This window comes from Gasterosteus aculeatus, chromosome 2 (genome assembly GCF_964276395.1).
Source record: "Gasterosteus aculeatus chromosome 2, fGasAcu3.hap1.1, whole genome shotgun sequence".
Lineage (NCBI taxonomy): Eukaryota > Metazoa > Chordata > Actinopteri > Perciformes > Gasterosteidae > Gasterosteus > Gasterosteus aculeatus.
Window position 1 is genome coordinate 18324032 of NC_135689.1, and position 21509 is coordinate 18345540.

The 21509-nt window shown below is 46.2% G+C and overlaps 1 protein-coding gene across 2 annotated transcripts; it reads right to left on the reverse strand.

Annotated features, from left to right (window-relative positions):
• Positions 1-477: 477 nt before the first annotated feature.
• On the reverse strand, positions 478-20939 carry arfgef2 (ADP-ribosylation factor guanine nucleotide-exchange factor 2 (brefeldin A-inhibited)). Of its 2 annotated transcripts, none has more exons than XM_040192184.2 (39): positions 20573-20939; positions 18984-19014; positions 18501-18624; positions 17725-17871; positions 16744-16923; positions 16204-16501; positions 15922-16065; positions 15647-15771; positions 14955-15088; positions 14162-14396; positions 13939-14038; positions 13098-13237; positions 12876-12984; positions 12601-12790; positions 12374-12485; positions 12086-12291; positions 11900-11984; positions 10923-11094; positions 10666-10817; positions 10388-10516; positions 10118-10276; positions 9613-9760; positions 9306-9402; positions 9160-9200; positions 8908-9077; positions 8467-8618; positions 8138-8310; positions 7457-7617; positions 7191-7321; positions 6217-6346; positions 5920-6055; positions 5288-5426; positions 5121-5178; positions 4834-4942; positions 4573-4712; positions 4228-4405; positions 3911-4049; positions 3313-3430; positions 478-2082 (listed from the first exon to the last, which is right to left on the reverse strand). In XM_040192184.2, exons 1-39 carry the CDS (start codon positions 20736-20738, stop codon positions 1918-1920), a joined length of 5523 nt encoding a protein of 1840 aa, XP_040048118.2. In that variant the 5' UTR covers positions 20739-20939; the 3' UTR covers positions 478-1917. The 2 variants fall into 2 exon arrangements, with proteins under 2 accessions (XP_040048118.2, XP_040048117.2); XM_040192183.2 differs by having other exon boundaries at positions 15922-16080; positions 20573-20936.
• Between the last annotated feature and the right edge of the window lie 570 nt (positions 20940-21509).

Genomic DNA, 21509 nt, shown 5'->3' on the forward strand with positions numbered 1-21509 from the left:
TGCTATGAAGCGCCGACAATAAGAGCTGGTGACAGCAATTAGACGCAAGTGGATGTAGTTTAATGACTTCTGAAGATTGGTTGCACTGAATCTTAGAGACTTCGTAACCAAAAGGCGGAGAATACATATGCACGCTAACAGTTTTTCAGTTTTTAATTTTATGTAATAAGTTTATTTGATCAATTTTGGTTGATTGATTACATAAGATGAAAGGTAATCACTTCATTTTAATTCTAGGCTACACAGCAATACAATATACGGAAAAACACCCAAATGGGTTCTAAAGGTCAGTAAAAACTGACACCTTGAAAACAGAACTAAAACGGTTGTTTGTGCCCTTTGATTAAGCTGGATAAGCACAGGTGTAACATTACATCTGATGACGGCAATTGCAAGAACAAGCTATACCGGCTTGTATGCACAGAACTGCACCCACAGAACTGGGGAGAAATTAAAGGCATTTAAAATAGTCAAGAGTGGATCACAATTCAGGTTTATTGATTATATCACCAAATGTTTGGAAGATTACATCACAATAGTATGTATAGAACCGTATAGCGCTATCATTTCTATGTATCTTACATTGAAAACTTTACAGTCTTCTTTTCCATTAACTGTATGTATATATATATATTATTTCCCTATCATTAGGGAAGAAAAGTAGACATCCATAGTTGCGAGGGGAGGAATGCTTCTCAAAAAATATTTAAATGCACTTTAAAAAAATGAGATCCCTTTTTTTTTTAAAAAGGCATGGAATAAACTAGAAAGGATCCAGAGATTGCATCTCTGTAGGTGAGAGTTTTGGTTTTCGCTCCTGAAGCGCTCTGTGGTTGAACGCGATACAACACCGACCATCTGGAGCCAGTTGATACACTGCGTTGTGGTAATACATGAGCAAACGTTGAGCAACAGATGTGGATAAGAGCGAGGGAAATAGACAACCGCTGTGTCACCGACTGACAGGTAAGGGGAGGAGTTTACGACCCAGCTGTGGATCTGAAGCAAGGAGTCGAGTCCTTCGGAGGCTCACCGGGTCAATGGAAGAGGAATGCACGGCAGAGGGAAACAGTCTTTCAACCAACCTTTCATTGTAAACCAGAGATGATCCCGAACAAATCATGAAACAAATTAAACCAAGTGAGTCAATAGAGTGAGCAAAATAAATAAGTAAAGTCTCATTGACAAATTCTAAAGCTGACAGGACGGCTGTGTCACAGAGACGGACAAAGAATCTTTGATAGTGTTGTAAGAGATGCAGATTTGTTTCACCACCAGTTGAGCCCGTTCGGTCTCCTAATAAATTGAATAATACAGACATAAGAGGGAACACAAACAATAAAGTGACAAACGTTTGATACATTAATCATCACATATTTTGATTAGATCACCAAAGTCACATTAAGGGACACTGATGTGTCGTCGTTTTCTAACAGGCACAGATGGCCGAGAGATTTTTTGCAACGCCGCAAATGTAAAGTCCTTTCGAATTCACCAGTATCGTTCATTTGCACTCAGCATGTACTTCTTTTGTAAGTATTTCAAACAGGGGGGAGAAAAGAAAGAAAAGTCAAAATCAAGATACAATATCAATAAATTATTTGTTTGCAGTTCTTTCTTGCCATTACAAGTGTGGATGAGTGTCGGGGGGATGAGCGACGGCGTGCCGGTCACAGTGCTGCTCATCCCCGAGAGAAAGAAGGGAGGATGGACGGCGCCTTCTCGCCAAGCTGAGTGCAGCAGAAAGGCTGAACACTCCTCAACTGATGCCCAAGAGCTACAGACTCTGTCGGCACCCTCTCTAAATCGCTTACTGTCCAAACCAAGGAGGCCAGAGGGAAGTTCTCCACCTGGTATCTACGCCGGCCCGCCATCAACCCCCTGCAGCTCCATCCCGTCGTCCGCCACCCGCTCACTCTACGACGAAGGAGGCCGAACTGCTGTCCCCTCGGGAGCGGCGATACGGAAGACGGAGCCGATGCGCAGGAAGAAGCGCCTGAGGACGGCCCGCAGCTCGGGGATCAGGTCAAACTGCATCATTTCACACAGGTGGGGGTAGTAGCAGGAAGCATGGGGCTTGAACTGGAGAGGAGGCACAAATTAGCGCCGCAATTTCAACCAAGGGGTTATACAGCATGTGCATGGAAGGAGGACATTCCATGAAAAAAAAAGTCAATTTACAGAGAGATGCATTATATATATATATATATATATATATATATATATATATATATATATATATATATATATATATATATATATATATATATATATATATATATATACACACACACACACACACACACATGTGTAAAACAGGTATATTCACAAACATTATGAGAAAGTCTTTTTTTCTAACATTACAGCATGTAAACATGTTCCATTACAAGGCCCAAAGAGAAGTATGAACCTGATGAAATGAGCAGGATATCTCCCCTTTAATAATCTTTTTGGTAATTGGAAGTAGGTCAGATATACTGTACAGGGAGGGGTCGTTCCGGGTTGTGTTGGCCCCGCTGGGAGCCCATCGAGTTCCGTGCATTGAAGTATTGTTCCGGGGATCATTTTTCTTTCACTAACGCATGTTTGTGCTGCTTTTAGGAACAACAGCTTCTTTAACAGCTTGCCCAAAATTCACAGCAGGCCTCGCACAAGAGTCTGGTGCCAACTAGTCCACTTTCAGACAATACAGTTCTCATTTTCTGTTGACGCAGTGGTAGATGTGGTATTTTCTTCCAAAGCTGGTTGCATGGGACTTACATTTCCTACGGTTTCAGGCTGCATGCTAATTCCAAACTTTCAGTTTTACTTTCCGGTAAGAAGGGCTTGAGTCATTGGCTTCTATGAATCATCGGTGACTCACACTGTGCCCATGAGTCATGCACTCTCAGCTCACAAGAGTTTCGAATCACAAAACACAACAAATCGATACGGAAATATTAAAAAGTAAAATACATTTTTGACCCCTGTCCTTGTTAACTAATGGACATTCATCAACTCCCCACAGTATGCTTTATTTGTAAGATTTTATCACAGCATCTATGATCCAGAGCTCCATGAAGTACTGAAGCATTTCTGCTCTGCATTGATCAACTACTACATTGATTTGGAAGTTTTTTCGCATAGCTAACTTAGCAGCTAGGGGCTAACAAGCTGTGCTCAGCTCGTGATTGGCCCTCCCTGCCCGGCTGCAGCTCACGCAAAATGAAAAAAAAAAAAAAAAAACGTAAAGATATTGTGGCTCCACTTCAGTACAGTGTGTCGGCCTTTCATATGTATACAGTCTACATGGCGTGTGTGGGGTGTTCCTGCCTTTTCATCGGGGAGCCGTAGCGTCCTGGTGAGCAGAAGCATCAGCAGGCTGTTCCAAGCCTCCCTGTGGCTCTCTGAGGTCAGACTGATGAAGTAGGCCAGAGCTTCACTACACACCCTGAGAGAGACCACACAAAGGATTACAGCAAACACACTAAACAAGGTCTGCAACAGAGCCACTACAGTACAATCATGATTATCATTACTGTTATTATAGAAGAGCAGGCCGAGGCTTCCCGTCTGGTAAAGCACCAAAAGCAGTTTTTTAAGGGTGAACAACACACATGTGTACTTGGGATGTAACACACAAGTCAACTCAGTGGTGCAGCTGTTCAGGGGAAAACACAAGGGGATATGTACCACGCTCTGGCATACCAATAACATCGACTAAATCCACACGCACCTCGAAATGGCTAACCCAACACAGAACGCCATTGCTACACTTCTGCAAGTGACACAGCTAGTGCTTCTTTATCTAAAGGGCATTTTCTGTCTTTTGATTGGGCAAAAAAAAAAATGATGTACATGGCGGTACATCTTTCTTTTTGGCATGGAGTCACACCAAAGGACCCAAACCGATGGCGTCTATTGTACTCACAGGAGCAGGCGTGTCTGGATGTCCGGCCACGAATGCTGCAGCTGAATGTCTGAGTACATCCTGAACAAAATCCTCAGGCTGCAGGCGAGACTACTGGTCTCCTGCTTCAGCAAGTTGGGCTTAGATTTCCCCTTAAAGCCTAAAGGCAAAAAGAGAGTGATGCACAACAGGGCTTTGCACGGCTTGGATGATATAATCTGGCTTCGGCTGAAGACCCTGCAAGAATGTCTTGCTCACAATAGACATTACTCATAAGAACTTTCTTCACAAACATTCCACTGTAAGTCCCATGCAAAGAACTTTTCCTCGCTATTTACCGGCCCTCCAGAGTGCTGTCCTCTGCTCGTTGTTGGAGTTGAAGTCCTTGGCGAATGTGTGTGACTCCAGGAGACAGTCGAGCAGCTTGAAGAGGTGTGCAGAGGTCATGTGCTTGTACATGCCTTGTTCAGAGCCCGCCTGGCTTCCCCCAGCTTCAGACTCCTCCAGAGTGTCCCGCTGATGGGAGGACAGTATCAGACAACTTTAACTATGTATATTCCAACATTTGAGATGACACAGGTCTCTCCGTTCGTTTTTTTTATTAGTGTGAGAAATATGAGCTTTTGCATTCTCTGACACAAAGGACAGTTTGACAATACGTCCCACTAGTTGGTGTAACTTACCTGTGCAGCAGCCATGTTCTCAGCATCCTCCTTCTTACTGGTTGCTGGGTAAAACACAATGTTGTCTATGGTCTGGATGAGTTCAAGCTGTACGACGCATTTAATCAGCAGTCCTGCAAACAGCTTCTGATCTGAAACTCCTTTAGAAGAAAAAAAAGAAAAGTGGTGCAGACACTGAGAGTAAAATATGCAGCAAGGGAAGTCTGTTATGACACAGTGGATGTGTGTGTGTGTGTGTGTGCGCGCATGCTGCGTACTCACTAGCATTGGACTTGCCCTTCCAGGTGTCGTCGCTGGACATCTGGCTGTGTCCTCTCTCAGACAGAGCTCTGTCGTAGCTGCTCTGGGACTGGGTATCGACATCTGCATCCTGGAGACAAACCGCAAAAAAAATGGTGTGATCAAGCGCAGGTTAGTTTCCTCCTTGTGAGGCGGTGAGAGGGTCGCTAGGAAACATAACTGTCCTCTCGATGGCTGAAGGCAGCAGATCACGTTTCAAAGTGTGAAGCGTCTGCTGTAATTACAGGACTATTGATTCGTTGGCTTACAAAATGCTTGCCATCTACAGCTTCGTCTTCCTGTCCAGACGGTCGCCATGTCAACAAACTGAAAAGCAAACAGAATAGCAGACCAGGCATGAGCTGTTGTGACAACTTACATCACGTCACACAATCTTTACCCGTTACGTTTTGGAGCAGATTGGTTGAGGACTTACGCGTGAGGGCTGGTGTTTTGGAAGATCTCCAGCATGCAGGAGCAGGTGATGTTCCAGACCTCGGGGCTGAACTTTTCCCCGTTCAGGATCACCAGGTTCTCCAGACAGTTGGTCCCCGACCGAGCCAGCTGCTCGTTGTCTGTTAAAGAAATGTCAGTGACTTCTGAGGTTTGGACACCAGAGTCCTGCTACAGTGGCTGAATGATTGTGATGAACGGTCATGGACAGATTTTCTAACTGTGTATTTCTTCTATGTTAATAAGAGTGCATCCTCTTATAGGGAAAGTTTGGATTTACTAAAGGTTGTGTTGTAACACTTATCCGTAGTCAGATTGCATACCCCAAGTTTGGAGGTCGGAGGAATCAGCTGAATGTATTTTAGAAATCTATCAAATATCTATTTAAGTGCTATATTTAAAAAAAATGTAGAAAACTTAAATGACTAATTGGGAAACAAATTGAAGCAACTAACCGTTTTTTAAAGGGAAAAAAGCATTATATAATTATTTTTGTATTGCCCCTTACACTAGCTACAAACCAGCAGAGCGCCCAATCTGACCTCAGCATGGTGTGTGTTACCACTCGGCCTTTTCCGTGCCGAGGAGTCCGTCTGAATGAAGGTGAACACCCACCTTGCCTGACACACCACTGCAGCTGCGTGAAAATGTCAGCCAGCAGGATTTCACTGAGAGGCTCATAGAACTGGGTGAAGACGTCACAGATTGCGTACAGAGCGTGGTTACACGTCGTTGTCATCCACTCGGTTTTCTGGAGACAAAATAAGCAACAGTTAAAAAAAAAAGAAATGTTTTTATTCTACATGGGATAAAAAAAAAAAAAAGTTCTGCCCCCGCCGAATCACACAAGAGTGGCTTGTCGAGACATGAACAACTGTGGGCCGTGACGGCCTGCTACCAGTGACCTCTGACCTCTGTCTGCTGCTCGGGGAGCTTCATGTTGTCAAAGATGCGGAAGACGATTCTGAAGAGGTCGTGCCACCAATGCTTCTCGAAGGTGTGGCCGTAGCTCTTCATAATCTCGAACATGACCGTGAGACCCCTGTCGGAGGCAAAGACAAACGGTTCACACTTCACAGGACCAAAGAGGACCCAATATGCCCAATAGAGGATCAAAGGCTCATCATGGACATTTAGAGCCTGGGAGTGGCAAAAAGACACGGTCCTTTAGTGCAGTGGTCCCCAACCTTTTTTACCTTACGGAGCGTTTTCATGTCACAAATATGTCTCTGAATATGTCAGAGGACGAGCGCACATAATTAGGAGAAAACCCAATCAATTTTCAAAATAAAACATTTTCCTGAAAAAATATATATATAAGCTTTCTGTGGTGCGGCCCGGTACCAAACTGCCCGCGGGCCGGTGGTTGGGGGCCACTGCTTTAGTGGAAGTAAACTGAGGAATTACTCAAAAAGGACAACATTGCATCCTGTTCAGAGGCTGCAATTAACCACAAAAACAGCGAAAATATGGTTTAAGGAATAAATTACCAGGGATGCCCTTCGATTGATACCTTGCTACATCTACTACTCTATTTCCCCCCCATGCTGGTTTACATATTGCCAATAGGGTTATTATACCAACAATAATAAATCTGCTCCTTGATTTTCACTTAAGTCTGTATGCATAAGGCACTAAGCGGTCTTTGTTGTTGTCATGATATAAATAATATAATAATAATAAATTATTCAGTACTTTAATTTGAACACTTTTTTTGTAATAAATAATTTTATTTAGTTTCCTTTGCTTTTCATAGGTTTTGATCCTTGAAGAAACCGGGGGAAGGTAAAGTACACGCGACAAGGGGTTGAACGTTTTGCAGGGCACCTTACTGCCCAAGTTGCTTCAAATCCAAACTAGTCACCACAGTAACATGACTTAATTACCTTGTCCGGACATCCAGCTTGCAGCGGTTGATGATACAAGACAGCTCAAACAGAATGGGAAACCAGCCACGAACCCAAACCCGATCACCAGGGGCAACATTCATGTCATCGCTGGTGTATTCCCTCAGGGCCTGAACAGGGATACATGGAGTGTAATGTTACATAATAAGCTAAAAGAAATCACACACACTGGAAATTACAAATGATACAATGCCGTCATCATGTCACATTATTTCATCAGTGGAGACACAACTCGCCGTTCCCACCTGTGGCCTCTCGGAGACGTATTTAGCACAGTGTCGGATGAGTCTGATGGCCTCCATGCTGGTGTCAGGAAAAGCTGCGTTGCAGACGAACTCTGACAGGCACTTCACTGCATCTTGGAACGAATCGATAGCAGCTGCAAAGTGCTCCCGGAAGGTGTTCACTGAGGGAAGAGTTATGAGCAGAGGGAACAAAGATATGAACAAAAGACTCATGCGATTGGTTCACGAGATATTAAAAAAAAAGGTACTTATAGTAAATCATTCATTTCCATTGCCTCAATGGATTGTAACGAGACAAGTCTCTGATTTCATCGACCGCCTATAAATCCCTGCGGACCAAAATAAATGTAAAGGGCAAATCAAATGTTATGTGCAGTACCAGTCCAAAATTTGGCAGGTACTGGACGTAATGTTAGCCAATAAACATTTGGTACCTAGTGCCATGAACTACAAGACGCTAACTGCAGCGCACATTAACGGCCTCCTGTGTGGTAATAAGGATTTTCTGACACTTCCATCTTGTCATTGATGCTCACATTCTTACAACGGTTTAAGTAGGACAATGGATCAGTCTCACGGTCAGCTGAGCAGTTTGAAACAGCACAACCACTGTCAGTTTCTTCCCCTCTATCGCCTGAGCCCAGAAGGCCGCCATGTGGAGCGCGGTGCAGTCATACTCACTGACAATGTGGCCGGTGGTCTGGAAGGCCAGCTCCACGATGGTCTCATCGTGGTCGGAGGCTGCCTGGTGAAACACTGAGAAGATGTTCTTCCAACCTGAACGGATGTTGGCCGCCTGGGAGTTGACCATCTGAGCCACGCACCTGATCACCATGTCTCTGATAGTGGGGGACCTGAGAGGAGGGCGTTGGTGTTATCTATTGTATACAAACCATTTTCCCCCACTGTACTGAATCATTTCCACTCTTATGTAGCTTGTTACAGTCGATATACAAAGACTTTGGTGGTACTACCAGTCTCTGATCTGGCCATATTATTTAATATATCACCTATTCTTCTTCATGATGTGCTCAAAAGGCCTGAGGAAGTCCTTCTGGAAGCGGAAGTTGGCCAGCTCGCCTTTCTCCAAGAACTTCATGGAGAGCTGCCTCAGTGAGTCCACGGCAAAGATGGCTACGTCCTCATTGGGGTTACAGCCCACCTAGTGGAGGACACAACATGAGCGGGGTTTTTATCTCAGCCGATCACGAGGAGTTTCCCTGTATACACACACACCGCATTGTGGAGGGGTCCAAGTTATCAGACAAAAACACTCCCGCCCTAAACCATTAGTTGAAACAAGTGATAGCTGAAACAAGTGATTGAGACCATATACTGAATAATACTCGAGGAGTAGAGACATTTCCTCAGACTTCTACACAATAGGAATTATTTTGCTGAGATCGCAGCATCAGCTTCACTCAAACTCCGCAGATCCTTGATCCACTGACCTTGTTGAAGTGGTCTCCTATGACCTGCCAAATTCGAGACCATTGCAGCCTGATGCGGTTCATGTTGTAGTAGGAGATTTCCACGATCTTTTGCAAGCTGAACATTCTCGCCTGGTGTACCGAGGCCAGCTCATCCATGGACACGGCGCACAGCCACCGCACAAAGTCCACTGGAAACCATTAAACAGCATCAACACCAAGAAACATCTCTCTCTTTGTGACCTACACAGAGACGTTGGACGCAACACTCACCGATAGCATTTCCATCTAGTCTGGTCGAACCAGTGAATATCCTGCAAATATAAAGCAGCATTAGCAATTGTAGGAAAACAGACCTTCATTCACCACAAACGGCCGCATATAAATCAATTTTTTGGGTTGTTGATATGTTTTTTTACCTATCCACAGCTACCACCACACTCTGAGAGCTGGTCTCTCCTACAGACTCCTGGATGTGAGCCATCTGTCTCTTGTCCTGACTGCCCACCAGGTTACCTGCAACATCAAACATATTGAAAACAAGCTAATGTGTACAGTCACACGTTGCATCACACACACACACACAACAAATGTCTGGGACTTTCAAAAGCACACTGAGAAAGATTGCTGTTAATTTCCTTAAGAACGTCCTTGTTTCATCACCAAACAATGGCTGCTTTGGAGTGAATCTTGGAAGGTGGCATCAGTTAAATCTGCGTCTCTCACCGAGGCCCAGGGGCATGAACTCCTCTGTGCCGGTGGGTAAGCCTCTGATGCCGGCCTCCTTTTCCCGGACCACGCCAGAGATGTAGCGCGTCTTTACCCCCGTGCCAATCAACTGGGCGAGCTCCAGCTGACTGATGCACCTCAAGATCTACAACACAAAGACACCAATGACTTTTAGTGGGTTGTACGTTTTATTTATTTTAAAAAGCTTTGATCTTGAAAGTAATTGTATTAATTAATTTATTTTAATTAAATCTGGAAATAGAGACTCGGGATCTCAAAAGAATGAGTTAGTATTTCATATCAAATGAGTTTGTCATTATCTATTATTTTGGGAGCAAGTACATTTGAAAAAAAAAAAGACACAAAAGTATATAATCTCATAAAATGTCATACTCAAAACACTGGCAAGCAACAATATACATATACAGACATGTATATACATATGGAGTTTGTCATTTTGACATAAGACTCCTCTGTTTTAAGTCCTGTTGGTGCGACTCACCTCATGCCAGGAGTTGCCCAGGTAGTTCCCGTCGGTGTGGGCCACAGTGATCAAGGTCTTGATGGTGTCGATGTTCTTCTGTTTCATCTCCGTGATGCTGGAACTGGCCGTCAGTAGGGTGAATCTGGCCAGGGCTTGGACATAGGCGTCTCGCTCCAACTACAGACAGCAACGCCACTTAATACACGGCCGTACTTTCCCGCGGTTTTCAAAACCCAGAGCGCTGATCGGATGAAAGAATGAAACCCATCACTGAAAGACCAACCAGACCTGCATGTTGAAGATGCTGGCGATTCTGATGGCACATCGAATGCCCTCCAGACACAGTGAGGCCACCTCGGGGTCGTCACAGTCCTGCAGTCCCACGCTGAACGCTGCCAGCAAGGGGGTCCACGCCAGCTACGTCACACAGAAAGGATCGGCATAGCAGCGTTTTATACACACACACATATATATGTATATTCACCTTCACAGATTGATACGTTGTCTCTCTGGATGTAATTGGCATGCTACAGCACAAACAACTGCTTCAGTCCAATCCGTAGTACCTTGAACATGGGTCGGACGTGCTGCAGGTGTGTCGCGCTGAAGAAGGGGGCCTGGGCGTGGCTGACGGCCTCCATCAGAGCTTTAGCGGTCTTGGCCATTTGCTCCATCTCCACGTTGTACAGCAGCCGCCGCTGCTTCTCGCTGGCTACACCTGGAGGAGAGGAGGACACGAGTGAGTCAAAAAAAGCCCGCACCAGAGGAAGCGTTGTCGTTTCAGCGAGTAATCCCGCCGGACAGAAGGGAGACAAGTACTCACTCTGCTTGCTGGACTTTGGGGTGATGGAGAACTCTTTGCTCTCTTTCATGGCAATCTTCTTGCCTGCGATCTCATCGTAGATGGAAGACAGATACTCCTCGGGGAGGTCCTTGCTGTCGTTGATTCCGCGATTCATCTTGATGTACTGCTCTTTAGTCATCTTGTTCTTTACCTACACGAATGGAGTACAGAGAGAGAGGAGGTTGGAGCTCAGTTCAACCGATTTGCTCCGTGCTGCACAAATGAGTGATGAAGTGATGTGGGGGGATTTTAAGTTTTTTTTACTTCTTAAGACTAGATCAGATGATCAAATATATGACAGATGAAGGTGATAACTATTACATAATGTCATATCACCATGGACTGGACCAATTCCTAACTAGCAGAAAGTTGGGAAACAGGAAAATGAAATTGTGAGGAGAGAAACCAACAGACTGTTACTGCTCCTCTTTAGTCTCGCTTTGTGTGCGTATGAAGTAGAATTCATCTTTTAATTTATTGGTACAGCTGTAAGTCAGGTTATGTCCCTGTCTGCTAAGGTCTCTCCCCCACTTTCCCCGCTGGCTAAACTCTGTATCCCGCGGCATATTTCACACCTTTTCCTAGACCTTAAACTTCAGATGCAATTTCCTCTGGCGCAGCTTCCTGTCAGCAGCGATAAATCAGCTATTTGTAGAGACGGATGAGGGCCTGCTGTCCACACACAGGACTTGCACAGAAGAAATGTTGAGCCATGAGACGCGCCAATGAGCCCAACCAACAAGCACGCCCTGCTCGACTAATGCGTTCTACCTGGCGGTTGGAGTTTCATAAAATAAACTTTCATGAGCTGTAAAATTTTGCTTTAAGAGTGTTGCTTTACAGTGTGTTGGTCTCTGATTGTGTGTTGGTTCCACAGAGAGACAAGACACGGTTGCATACTGGATGATACACTGGGCCACATATGGGGATGACAAGGGACCATCCAGCGTTCTCACCTGAGGACTGTGCAGGTCCGTGGTGAGCATAATGATGGAGTACGCCAGCACGTAGGCAGTGTCCGCACTGGCAAACAGGGTCTGTCTACAGAAGGGGACACATCAGTGAAACAGTGAGTAGTTTGTTTGCTGTTCCATCAAACGCATACCTTCACGAGGAGGAACAAAAGACCCAAAAGAACTTACCCCTGGTTGCACTCCAAGTATCGAGCAGCAAACTTCTCCATCAGCCTGTCAATCTTCTGGGCCTCCCCAGGGAGCCTGAAGCCCTGCAGGAACGCTCTGAGAGCTGAGACAAAGTCACGGCCGCAAAAGTCCAACTGGTCCACGTAGCAGTACATCGATTCTATGTTGAACTTGATGTTCTCGCCCAGGAACTCTCCCACCTGGGTCTGTGGAGGCCGAGGGAAAGAGGTTGGGGGGGGATGCTTTGTTGCCTGCGATCACAGTGTAGTATAATTTCAAAGCCCTTACAGTGTCCAGACGTTCCTCCTGGTGTAAGAACTGGGCGATGTCCTCGGCTGCAGAACCCAGCATGCCCTGGTCCTGCAGGTACTGGATGCCTCGCTTTGGCTTCTTGTTGAAACTGGGGAGAGGGAGCAGAGCAAAACAATCAAACATCTTCTCAGAACAGGACCAAAAAGTATTAAGTACCGCAGGTGAAAGTATTCCACCCTGCTCCATTGATAACCAATGCTCACAGTTCGATGCCGTGCTCGATGATATCCTTCTGCTGTTTGATAACCTCGTACTGCTCGGGATGGTCCGCCTGGGACAGCGCCATGCTGGAGGAGACGGTGGAGTCCAGAGAACTAATGCTGTCCCGGCGTCCCGCCAGCAGCTCTGAGAGTTTCAGCTCTGCTCCGTCACTATCGGACGGATGCTCCTGGCCTGCAAAAGACACATGCAACACAAGTACGTTTACACTCCTTCCTCCCCTCATGTGCCTTGCTCTCACTGTGCACCACGCACTTACCGAGGTTGGCTTGGAGGTTTGGATTGACATACATGTCTTTGCTCCACTCCACCATACATTTGAGGATGGACACCAGACACTCCAAACCCTTTTTACGTAGACTCAGCTCCTGTGGATATTAAAGAATGTTTATATATTACCTTTACACATTCAAATGAATCGTAATATAAAAAATGAGTTGTTAGAATACGCAACAAAAGGGACAATGAGCCCAATGTGTACCTGCAGGGAAGTCATCCCGAGCTCCTGGCCGCTCCTGCCCTGAGCGATCTTTGACAGGTCGCTGACAAGCCGCTCAAAGATGTTTGCTGCCGTCAAGTCACAGTCGTAGTTCACGTAGATGTCAACCACGCACTGGGCATCTGAGGAGGGGGAAAGAGTACATTTCTCAAAATACAGCAGAGTGTTAATGTACCGTTGGCTAACATGATCAGTAAATACTGTGAAGCGCAGTAGCAGCGCTGTGGCGGGTGTGCATGTGAGCACGTAGTCCTGAAAGTAATCCTGGGAAAAAATGAGAAGCAGCTTGAACTGGGAGAGTTAAACCCATTACATTCATGCACCTTGTTTGATAAATGTGACGGCAAAATGACACGATGATCTCTGAAACTGCTCCAGTTTAGATGCTGTCGGGTTAAGATAAAAGCTGAAGCAGCACACATTTATAGAGAGCAAACGCTCATGTTGTTCCGCATGATCTAGATCAGTGGGATTAAATTCTTACATAAGTGTGAGGTCCATAAAGCAGCAAACACTGTCAATTATCCGTGCAAATGGATGGATGCAATGGTGATCAAATACATTCTCCATCAGTAATGCACACACTGGTCTTCTGTGACAGTCCCAGTGTTTCAAAGCAGTTTAACCATTTTCTGTCACATACATTTCCCCAAAATGCTTGGTCATGTCTAAATAAAGCCACGAATACCAATGACCTAGATGTCCCCAGTGTCTGAAGGACAATATGCCAGCACTTTAACATCCTGATGTATTTCAGGTCTGACAGGGCCTAAGTTCAGCCCTGCTCGTCTAGTTTCTCAGTCATGCGTCAGTGAATTTCTACCTGCACAGATGCGTGTCAGTGTCTGGATAACCATCCACTTGTGCTCAAAGGAGCTGGTCGAAGTCTCCAGGATGGTCAGAAAAATCTCCCGGAAAAAGACCTGAGGCCAGGTGGACAGGAGAGATCAAGTGTCAGTGTGACGAGCCGCAGCGGGTACATTTCTCTCCGCGGCCTCCGGTGTGTCGGACAAACAAACTCTGTCACTGTTACTCTGCATCCGTACCTCAATCTGCATCTTCAAGTGGACCTTGAAGTGGGAGAGCAATGTGAGGAAGATAGCCAGCGAAAGCTCAAAGACCTCAGGCACAGAAGAGACGCCATTTTTGGACAGCGCCACACACAGATACTGTTTGATGGCGTTGACAAACATCTCGTGAGTGCGAAACACTGGGCCGGCGCCTTGCAACACGGAGAGCAGCAGCTGCAGGGAGACAATCTTGGAGCGCAGCTCGTGGGACCTGCAGAGGAGAGGGATTGTTGAACTGTAGATATGAAGGAAATAAACAAAGACACTGAGAAAGGCACAGCCATGTATATAGCAACATGCTCAGTTTATTTAGCATCAAGGGAAACACAAGATAATCAGGTATAACGGTGGTCCATCGTGATATTTACTTAATGTAAGTCAACTGACTTCTTTGTCAGCCTGTGTCTTCTGGGCTCAGCTTACTCTGGCCTAATAACACTGACGGGATAAAGTTACAGTAAGTAGAGACGACTGGATGGAAAAGGGCAAGTTAACCTGTCGAGGCAGAGATGAAGCCCTGTGCACAAGCCGGAGGCATTTATCGGTTTTTGCAAAACTGTCGGCGTATAAAAAGACCAAAGGTGTTCCGAGTACAGGCATTGTGATTAATATGCATGTTCCCACTAACAAGTGACAATAGTCCACATCAGGATGTTATGAGAAACTTTGAAAAATGTGTATCCATGAAAAAAGAAATTTGCTGAAATTTTTGCCGTAAGTAATTCAGACAGTTTGACACCGCTAGTTTGCATTAAAACGAGGCACTCACTTTGGGTCCGGAGGTCCTTCGGCCAAAGGCTTCATGGAAAGTTTGCACAGAGAGCGGAACACCAGGAAGGCATCTTTCTGCAGGATGTGGGAGAATCGGGCGGCACCGTGGGGTCCCTGCAGGGCCTCGGCATCCTGAGACGGAGGGAGACAGTCTTTGCTTTCTTGTTATACAAACAACATGAAATAAGCGCTTGAATTTGTCTGCCCAATAGTAGCACGGATTTAACTATTTTCCTCGTTCATTGGATTGGTACAAAATAACTTTTCTTGTTGGGTGTTATGGTGTCACAGTGGCTGGCTAGTTTGATTGGCGGAGTGAGACAGTGACTGTTAGACCCTGTGCTGCCGTGTCCGTTTGCCAAGCTGGCTGGCTGTCTGCTAGTTAGTAAACTATAGAGTTCCACCATGCTTCAATGCTAGAAAGTGAGCTAATGTGGCAGTGTGCTCTCCTACATTGTGAAGAGTGTCTGGATGAAACACTAAGCTTCATTTTATGCTTAAACCACAACAATAATGCTGCCACCAGCACTTTAATACGAATTTCTTTCTTTCTGGCATGACCAATTGCCAGTCAAAATGCTCTTCAGCCGATGCGTTCACTTGTATATGCACGTACTGCTGGAGCATCGGCCTAATATCTTTTGTGCTCCTTTGTATGCTACAGGACTTCTAGTTGTTAACATTGCTCACCATCAAATCCGTGGAGGAAACAGAAGAGCGGTCCTCAAGGATGCCGTTCATCTGCTGACCCTCCGTTCCGACTGTGGAGGGAGTCGCTTCTGTCTTCTCGAGAGGGGGGGGTGGGTGCTCACCTCCTACGAGGAGAACCAACAACTGATTTTTAATTTTACGGTCCTGACCATGAAAGAAAAACATTCGCCGGTATGTATTTACCAGAACCAAAAGAGAGCGAAGACAAACGAGCGACTAGCTAATAGATAAAAGCGTAGACGGGGAGCTCGGACCTGTCACACTGTTGGTCTCTGTCGGCGGTTGCTTCTCCTCCACCTCGTCGGACGTCGCTGACTCTGGTGGATTGGGGCTGCTCTCTGATTTGTCCCCCTCCTCACCTGGCTCAGCTCCTGTAGGAGATGTCTCCACACCTTCCTCTTCAAAAACGGAATCTAATGTCATTAATTAACAGACGCCGTTATGTCAAAGCTTCACAATCGGCAGATGTATCTTCAGGTTTGGAGGTAAAAAACAAGACTACGGAACTGAACCCCAGACTGAAAGTTGACACGTACCCGTCGATGGCGTGATCTGTTCCGCTCCTCCATTCAATGGAGCGTTGCCGCCCTCAGGTTCTCCATTGGTTGATGGCGTGTCTGGCGCCGGGTCCTGCTCCAGGTCAGGGCCTGGAGGCGTGGGACTGGTGGCAGCGAGGTCCTGAGAACTGGCTGCCGGGGAAGGCGAGCCCTGGGGCTCCGGGGTCGGCGTCCGGTCAGACCGGGGGGAGCCAGACCTCGGATTACCGGGCACCGGGGACGGGTTCTGCTGGGGCAGACGCAGCCGGTCCTTCTCCAGCTCCTGAGCCTCCAGAGCCTGTGGGAGGGCGGCGCAAGGAGAAGAGGAGCCATGTCGACAAGTTGTTTCATAAAAGAAAAAGGTTTGTGGACATTTGGAAAAGTTTGATGCAAATTAAATTTGAATCACACATATTATTCTCAAGGTCCAACCGCTGTATTTAAATCAGCTTGTGATTCCACATTATTTAAAATGACTTAAAATGACAATCTCTACAATTGGTTGGGTGGACACGGAGCGTTCGCATGAGATGCACTGACGGCCTGGTTCTCCATGCGGGTGAAGATCACGTTGAGCATCTGTGTGAGAGTGGCCTTGGCCGTGGTCTGGTTGATAAGGTTACGGCTGGCCAGGTAGATGTTGTAGCAGGTCCTGACGGTGAGGAGCACCGTGCCCTCGTGAATCTCTATGTGGGGGGAGGTCACCGCCGTCAGCAGGGCCTGAGAGAGAGAGAAGGACGTCAGGGCAGGATGTCTCGTTTCAAAGATGCCGCCGCCGTAACTGCCGAGTCACCACTTGACTTCCCTATGTAGCACGCGGAACTGGGCTACTGCATGTCTGGTGCAGAGCTCAACTTTTCATTTTGATGTTGCACAAAGGATGATGTGTGTGGAGTTTGCATTAGTTGGTCCAAACACAGCAATGACATTGAGATCTCATTCAGTGGTCACTGGAGGACAAACATGGGGATTATCTGCTATAAATCTTTTGTCAACAGTGATAACAGCGTTATTGCGTCTCGCAGCAGGCGAGACCTTGCCCTTTCCAAACAGCCAGAATGTGCATTTCATTTAGAAAGAGGAAACTTCAACAGGCAGCAGCTAAGAATCGTACCTAACGCGTCAACACAGAGCAGGTTGTGGAGCCCAGAAATGTGAATAAATGTGATTAACATATTACATTGTCAAGGCTCCAATAACAAATTATTTGGTAACATTTCAGTGTTCTAATAGGATTAAAGTATTACACGTTGAGATTAAGCAAAACGTGACACAGATAGGCATTGCATGCACATATTCTTTAGATTTAAATATCCAGTACTATTTTAGTATAATTTCCCCAAAAAGCATTAATAAAAAAAATGTAGCGCAGAATCAATTTTCTCGACTACTGTGAAGCATGACAGGACCAACTTATTCATGGAGGACCTAAGAGTCTCGCTCCCCCCAGCTGTGTGACAACAACCTTGACAGCTGGAGGATCTTCATGCAGCCAGATGTTCGGAGAGGCGCTCGACATACCTTGATGATCTGCAGCTGCACTCCCTCGTCGGTCTGCGGGCCCTGGAAGCAGTTACAGACGGTCTCCATCAGCCGGTCGATCAGCCTCTTGCCCGGTGTTCTGCTGTCCGGGGCATTGCCTGTGATGTGGCCGTACGCGATCAGCTTCTACCGGGGCAGAGCAGCAGGGTGAGTGAGGAACGCTCAGGGTACATTTGGGTCTTGTAGCATTCAAGCAGTGAGTGAGTTTAGGATTTACTTCAGAGCTTGTGCTGCTTAAACATGAGTATGTGACAACATTTTGGATCCTGCATTTCCCATAATGTAGCTAATGGTATATTAACATGAATAATGAGAAATACTTTAAAAGCATCTTTCTATTCTAGATTAAAACATTATTAACATATTAACTATTGTTATAAATCATTTTAGTAATTACAACTGCAAAAATTTAACAAAAAGCAGGTATGTACATGTAATATAAACGTGTGCGTGTGTGTGTTCCTTTAAGAATGAATTTTAATTTGAACAGTAGCACACTGAATGTAGACTACTAAGTGGATTATAACCAATGCAACCCCACAAGTGCTACTACGAAAGGCTGAGATGAGATTAGAAGATGGCTTGTGTGCAGGTTTGTGTGTGTGGAATGCTAACCCATTGTTCCAGGTGAACATCAGGAGTGTCAAACAGGTGAAACAAGATCCCCACCCCACGAACACGTAAAGTACTCCTGTGCACAAGTCTGTGTGTGTGTGTGTGTGTGTGTGTGTGTGCGTGCGTGTGCGTGTGCTAACCTGCAGACAGTCCAAAGACGTGCTAACTATCCGGGGGGACTTTGACTGACAGGCCAACTCAAAGGGCAGCACATATTTGTCCGCCTCAATGTAGTTGGCTCTCGGGGGGACCACCGTGCCATCCCTGCAGGGAACGAGGGGAGCAAACACACTCGTCAACTAAACGCACACGGCCACTTCGAGATTCCAAATGGCAACTCCAGTAGTAGCATTTTACAGAGCTTCACACCTTAGAAGAGCCCAACATTGAAGACCCTTTTCCAATAGCAACCATACATACATATCACCTGAAGGCTGTTTGATCTGCTACAAAGTAGCAGTTACAAAAGCAGCCAATCACCGTAGTTGTACCTCAGTGAGCAGCTGGAGTCTACGGCCTCGGGCAAACCTTACCTTTCTCTTCTTGCGTCACAAGAAGAAGGAAAAAAAACAGCCGTGCCTTCATTCACTCATTGAAAACTGTGGGTGCTTAATAATACTTACTTTTGTTTTTCGAGCTCTGCCTTGATTTCATCTACGGGGGGAGACACAGGAGATTAAATGTTACTGGAGTCTGAACGTTGACCCTTTCAGTGGACATTGGTGTGACATCATTTGACCGTGGATCTGTGGGTTCTGGGCCATTTATCGGACTGGAGAAGTACATGTTTGTTTATTGAGCACGGGTTTATCTGATATGGCCTCCATGTTTAATTTATAAATCGCATTTGGTTCAACTGTCTTCTTGCACTTATTTTCTGCATCGCCGCTTTAATCTGCTCTGCCTTTCCTCACCAAATCAATCTACATTTCGTCGTGCTTTTTAAAAAAATCCATTGCATTGATCCGCCCATAGCTGTACACGCACTGCTCAGGTACTCAAACAGCAGGCAACGTTGCGCGTCCAGCCAGATTGTGACCAACCAAATCCTTTTCTTTGCCTCACCAACCACGCTGTGGCGGACGCTTGTGATCTCGAGCGGAAATTAGCTTGGGCAATACCGACCCCGCGTCAGTTATAGTGGTGAATGTATGACTAGTCATAAAAATGTGTCCGCTCAGTTCCCCTCTCAGTGACTTAATGCTTGACCTAAATGAAGGAAGGCGTTGAAAATGCCTAAGCTCTTTTTACATTAGTTCTCCTGGCTAAGCTCTAGTGCTTCACTTAAACTTTAAGAAATGATCTCTCTTCACACAGTGATTCATTTTTGTAATCAAGTGGGAAACGGATGCAAACGTCTGCAATCTGCAGCGGGAAAACTTTTAACTTAACAGAAGAGCTTTGGGTGGGGATGGGAGCTTCATGTGTGTGACCATTTGACACACACACACACACAAATCAGCTGACAGCCAGTGTGAGTGTTGTGTTCTCCTGGCGTCATGAATAATAAGAGAGTCACAAAGAAGCTCTAACACACCTGTTAGCCCACCTCTCATGTGGCCTTGCACTAAACTACAGCTTCGTAACGAAGCACTACTTCCCGTTTCACCGATGGAACAGTGTCAGTAGTACTTGATTATGTACTGAGTGTCACTCGCTTATAACCCCTCTACATATTGTTCAATTGTCGCAAAACATGACAGGTGACGGAGCGTGATGGTTGTGTGTGTGTGTGTAACAGTATCCGCGGTTGTGTTAGATGGAAAAAGCACGGGCGTCACAGTATCCTGGAGTTGGGTAGCATCCTGTGTGTGTGTGTGTGTGTGTGTGTGTGTGCAGCACCGGGCTGTCCGGCTAGCTGACAGGGCTACGTACAACACGGGGATTGGTCTGTTGGGCTAAGCTAGCCTAGCCGCTAACAAGCTAAAGTGCCCCATCTCTTAGCGCGTTTGCCTGCCGACGTTGGCAGCGGTGGCGTGGGGGCATGACGCAAGCACCGTAGAATTAGCAACACAATGCGGGAGCGACGGCCCGCACACATAACGCTGCATTGAAAGCGGCAGCGGGCAGCCACGGAGACGACGGCCGTTCACATGCTAACGCTAGCGCTAGCTAAAACAAGACGTTAGCTCTCGCTCGCCTCTCAAACTGAGGAGACGTTTCAGTGAAGCCAGACTCTCAACGCGGGGCTCGCTGGAGAAACAGCACTCACCCAGCGCCACCTGACAGGCTTTTCGCAGCTGGCTGTTCTGGCTCCTCTTCACCTCCTTGTCCGAGAGGATTTTCTCCAGCGCCCTGGACAGAAACATGCTCTTGGTTTTACTGCTCTCAGCCTTGGAGTGCTGCTGTGGTGGCCGCTGCTGTGGTCGCTGCTGCATCTCTCGGTGTCGTTACCGCTCCTCTCTCAGGCCGTCATCCTCGGCCTGGCCCCGGCGAGCAAGCAGGTGACGAGGGAAAGCTAACGAGAGCCACACTAGCGGTGTCAGTCGAGTCGCTACCTCAACTCAGCGCCGCCATGCTGGTGACACGTCACGTCACGTGACTCCCAGCTGTCTGGGTTTTGACAACAGCACCCCGAGGAGTCGGCGACCTCCCCCGACGGGGCAAATTGTTGGCATAGTTACCGCACGGGACCTTCCGCATCCCATAAAGCCGCCGTTGTGAAATATATCCGGTTACATTATTCGTAGAGGAGTTCTAAACATTACGCGAGGGGAGCCACAGTTTTCAGTTGTTTTTTTTTACCGCTGTAGCGAATCAAGCGCTCCCAAATAGATTAAACCCCTTTACCGAAATGTCAGCAGATGGCAGTAAAACATTACAACTCAGTTAATATACTTCACCCCATGTTCCAACGAGGAATACGTGCATCAATGTAACTGTAAGATCTATATGTTTGATGTTAGTATTTTGTTCTCATTCATAAATTGCATTTAATTATTCTATGTGTTTGCTTATGTAGATAGCTGATCATTTAGCCTGAGTATGTTGTGTGGTATGGAATACTTCAAATTCTTTTTGTTGGTCAATTTATTTGTGAATTGAGTAACACTTTGGGAACCTGTTTATATATACACAAACAAAATCTGAAAACTAAGTGTAAAACTGAAATGAATGAAACTAAAAGGAACAACTACAAATTGTAAGTG